Below are 4897 nucleotides of genomic sequence, written 5' to 3'. Positions count from 1 at the left end.
GACCTGAAGTATCCTTTTATACCCATATATGGAGATACAGAGATCTCCATATATGGGCATATTAGAAAGCCCATATATGGGCATATACGGATGACATCAGGGATATCCATATATGGGCATAAAAGGGACAAGGGCTTACAGGTAAGAGATCTCCATATATGGGCATATCAGAAAGCCCATAAATGTTCATACTGACATCAGGAATATCCATATATGGGCATAAAAGGGACAAGGACTTACAGTTAAGAGATCTCCATATATGGGCATAAAGGGACAAGGACTGTTACAGTAGATATAGAGATGTCCATATATGGGCATAAATGAACAAGGACTGAGAAACACTGAGATCTCCATATAACCTATGGGAATATAAGGGACGAGGACAATGCGTAGCATTGTGAGCTTGTAGACCTATTTTCTAAATATTGTTGTACATTAAAAACTTGAAATGGGTCGTTCTGCATAGTACTTGGGATTTGTTGATGTAAATGTTCACATTGAGTGTAATAATTGGTAAAACAAACTTTTGGCCTATTTGTGGAGATAAGCGACCAACGGTCGCTTATCTCCCGATTAGGGAGTCTTACTGGTATAGGGCTTGTTTGTGTATTGTATGACAGACTGTCAGACTGATGCGTCACGCGTCGACCGCACGTGTGACGTGCGGTCGACCGCACGTGTGACCGACCGACCGACCGACCGACCGACCGACCGACGGCCGGTGGAGGTTTTCATACTAAACTGCGACCTTACGGTCGCAATTAGTCTTTTATGTGTTTTGTTTTACAAGAAACATCTCAGCCAAACAGAACTGAACTGAAGCTCTGTAAGGCTGTCACATGTGTGTGAGTTCGGGTGGTAGGCGCGTTCATGTGTTTTCATGTTGCCTAGCGTTTGGGTAGGGTGGCCTGGAAGGGTATGGGTCCCTATGGCCCAGACAGGCCCAGTCCGGCCCTGAGCAGCGACTTTAGCTTGTAAATCCAAAAGCACCTTGGACATTTTCTTATTCTGGTCCATGATGGTTCCCAGTGCTTTGTCATGCTGGTTAAGGAGAGTGCTCTGAGCATTAAGAACCTCCTCTAAACGTGCAGCGTCTGCTGGGTTCATGTTCTTGGTTCAAGCCTACTGTTACGTTTAAAGTCTTAGCTGAAGTTCTGCTGAACCCAAATGCAGACACAAACATGGAGGCAGAGAAATGCTTATCAAATATAGATTTATTACAGCCAGCAAGGAAATAAATATGCAAAGTCCAAAACATCAAAAAGTCAAACATAGGAGTCGGCCAATACTAGGGCCTAGGCTGGCAATGCTGGCGAGGCAGGGTCCAACAGATCAATCATCTTCTGGGTACAGAGGAAACACAACAGATTAGTCAAGGCTCTAACAAAGACTGAAGAGCAGAGCAAAGCAATGTGACCCTAGGTGTTGTACACCCAGACCCAGGGTCACATTGGCCAAGCTTTGCATGACGCTTAATGAAATGAACTCAAATAGCTCATTTAGCACTAAGTGTGATTTTTGGTGTATTAATGGAGTACTGTCAAACACGGACACAATTCTCCACTTAGTTCAGTATTTACAAACCTACTATCCCATATTAGATAGATAGATACCTTTATTATCCCAAGGGGGAAATTCAGTGAAAAAATTGGCTAATATCTGGAAGATTAGACCTTCAAGACATTGAGAAGTTTGTCTCAAACTAAGATAGCTCATTACCCTCCTAACAAATGTGGGTAGCTGGCCTTATACGTCCTACAGATTTGTTCCCACTAATTCTCATTCTCCCTCTAAGGAACATCTCGGTTTGATTCTTGCTTGGACACCATAACAGACAGACCCGGCATAGTGGATTCTACCTTAAAGGTTTCTAGGTGTTACGGACAATAATGCACTCTATACACTTTCGCGGTTTGCTTTCTGCCAATAAAGATCCGGTTCCTCTGAAAGGCATTGAGGTGGAGGTTGAGGTGAGGGACCATGTGGCGACAGTGACCTCCGTTCTGCAGTATGAGAACAAGGAGGAGAGCCCCATAGAGGCTGTGTTTGTCTTCCCTCTTCCTGACGATGCTGCCGTCTGTCATTTCAGTGCAAAGATGGGACAGTCGGAGGTCGTGGCAGAGGTGAAGGAGAAACAGAGGGCTCGGGAGGAGTATGACGATGCACTGAGCTCAGGCCAGCAGGCCTTCCTATTGGAGGAGAGCGAGCAGAGCCCTGACGTGTTCTCTTTGAGCGTGGGCAGTCTGCCTCCAGGGGAAAGCGCCTCCGTCAGGGTGCAGTACGTCACTGAGCTGGCTGTGGAGGCCGACGATGGGCTGAGGTTCTGTCTGCCCGCTGTGCTCAACCCCCGCTACCAACCTCAAGGTGGAGGGAGGGCTCATCCTCGGGTGGTAACCCCCGTTCCAGCTTCTCTAGTGCCCTACAGTCTGTCCTTCTCTGCCCACGTGAGCTCTCCTCGACCCGTCTCTAAAGTAGAATCCAACTGTTCCCTGGACCCTCTTCAGTACCTCAACATGGAGCAGACCCGGGCCACGGTCAGGCTGGCTGCAGGACACAAATTTGACAGAGACGTGGAGCTGTTGATTTATTACAAAGACGCCCACCAGACCACTGCCGTGTTGGAGGCGGGTCAGGAGTCTGCCAAAGCTGGCTCTCTGATGGGCGACCCGGTTGTCATGATGAGCTTGTACCCAGAGTTCCCTAAAGCTGTCATGTCATCAGTGACTACATGTGGGGAGTTCCTCTTTCTAATGGATCGTTCTGGGAGCATGCGGGACATCGGGCATGGTCAGACTCGCATTGGCAGTGCCAGGGACACTCTGCTGCTCCTGCTTAAAAGTCTGCCATTGGGCTGCTATTTTAACATCTATGGTTTTGGGAGTCACTTTTATCACTTCTTCCCCAAGAGTGTGGAGTATAAACAGGACACCATGGAGGAGGCTGTGAAGGAGGTTGAGACGATGGACGCTGATATGGGAGGAACGGAAATCCTTCTGCCCCTCAAACATATATACGATCAACCCTGCATTCCCGGTCACCCCAGACAACTCTTTGTCTTCACCGACGGTGAGACGTCCAAAACCAAAGAAGTCATTGACCTAGTGAAGAAGAACGCCGGCTCCCACAGATGCTTCGCTTTTGGGATTGGGGAGGGGGCCAGCTCTGCCCTCATCAATGGGATGTCCAAGCAGGGAGGGGGTCATGCCCAGTTCATCACAGGAACAGAGAGGATGCAACCCAAAGTGATGCAATCACTTGGCTTTGCCCTGCAGCCAGCTGTGGTGGATATTTCCCTTGAGTGGAACCTGCCAGAGGGACTGTCTGTAACACAGCTGTCTCCGCCCATCAAAGCTCTTTTCCAGGGCCAGAGGTCACTGATTTATGCCCAGCTCACCGGAGAGAGTTCAGGTGCCAGTGAAGGCAGCGTGAAAGTGACGTACAGGCTGGCAGACCAACCCTTCGAGTGCCAGCTCTACTTGAGTCTCAAACCGACAGAGTGCGACAATGGACTGACGGTTCACAGGTTGGGTGCTCGGACCCTGATTCGCTCCCTGGAGCTGGAGCAGAGAGGCAAGCGAGGGCAGTGGGACGAAGCGGAGAAGCAGAAGAAGGTGGTGGAACTCAGCGTCCAATTGGGAGTGAGCAGTGTCTTCACCGCCTTCATCGCTGTCAACAAAGAAAGTGGGAAGGCGGTGCAGGGACCTCTTTTTCCATTCACGATGAAGGGTAAAAGCTATTTGCATTCAGTGTCAGCGATGTGGACTAGCCATGAAGAGCTTATAGCTGATTCAGCTAGCCCAAGACAAACTAGGTCTGAGTGTCATACTAGATCAAGAAGCCCCTCTTCATCCCCTGAGCCTCAGAGTAAAAACTATTTCCTTTCAGGGTCAGCTAGCCCAAGACGAACTAGGTCTGAGACTGAGTGTCATGCTAGATCAAGAAGCCCCTCTTCATCCCCTGAGCCTCAGAGTAAAAACTATTTCCTTTCAGAGTCAGCTAGCCCAAGACGAACTAGGTCTGAGACTGAGTGTCATGCTAGATCAAGAAGCCCCTCTTCATCCCCTGAGCCTCAGAGTAAAAACTATTTGCATTCAGGGTCAGCGTCTTGGTCTAGCCATGCTAGACCAAGACGAAATGTGTTTAGGTCTGAGACTGAGTGTCATGCTAGATCAAGAAGCCCCTCTTCATCCCCTGAGCCTCAGCCTCACAGAGACTCCTTGCTGCAGTTGATTTCCCTCCAGACAGCCTCTGGCTCCTGGACTCTGACGTCAGCCCTGGAAGATGTGCTGGGGAAGAGCAAGGACCAAGTGGAAGACTTGATGCCTGCACAGGTGAACCGGGAAGTGTGGCCCACTGTTTTGGCTTTGATCTGGCTCCACGGTTCCAATATGGAAGCCCAGGACGAGTGGCAGCTTCTGGCTATGAAGGCGGTATCCTGGCTCCGTGCTCAAAGAGTCCCACGGCTGATGGAGTGCATCGAGGCTGGAAACGCCCTGTTGGGCTGCAATGTGCAGAAGGATGCCCTGGGGCTGTGAGAGCTACATCCTGCCTGGCTCCATCTTGCCTATATCCACCAGTGTTTTTCATTTAGTTTGGGGTAATAATGGATTTAGTGAGCTCGACCCCCTGCAGGTGCACCCGTTTTGAATGGTATCAACGCACTGAATGGGATTTTTCACGTGTTTCGAGACATTTGAATGGTGAGGTATCCATGGATACTGGATTCCCGGTATCTGTTTTTGAGCGGTGGTAAACCGCTCCTAAGAGTGGCTGTGCGTGTGTCTGTAGCCTTTTTCCTCAGCGTTTCGCCATAGCAAAATGTGTGTACGTAGCATCATGTTTGTCTAGTGATGTCATATGTCGTATGTCTGTAGCCTTTTTCCTCAGCGTTTTGCCA

At 49.3% G+C, this 4897-nt stretch overlaps 1 protein-coding gene across 1 annotated transcript; it reads left to right on the top strand.

Moving 5' to 3' along the window:
* Window positions 1-1889: 1889 nt before the first annotated feature.
* Window positions 1890-4535, top strand: LOC308301200 (von Willebrand factor A domain-containing protein 5A-like; the record flags this gene model as incomplete). Its single annotated transcript, XM_080745097.1, has 2 exons — window positions 1890-3726; window positions 4246-4535. 2 exons carry the CDS (start codon window positions 1890-1892, stop codon window positions 4533-4535), a joined length of 2127 nt encoding a protein of 708 aa, XP_080601223.1.
* Between the last annotated feature and the right edge of the window lie 362 nt (window positions 4536-4897).

This window comes from Nannobrachium achirus (genome assembly GCF_963921795.1).
Source record: "Nannobrachium achirus genome assembly, chromosome: 16".
Lineage (NCBI taxonomy): Eukaryota > Metazoa > Chordata > Actinopteri > Myctophiformes > Myctophidae > Nannobrachium > Nannobrachium achirus.
This window is presented reverse-complemented; position numbering and strand designations above follow the sequence as displayed.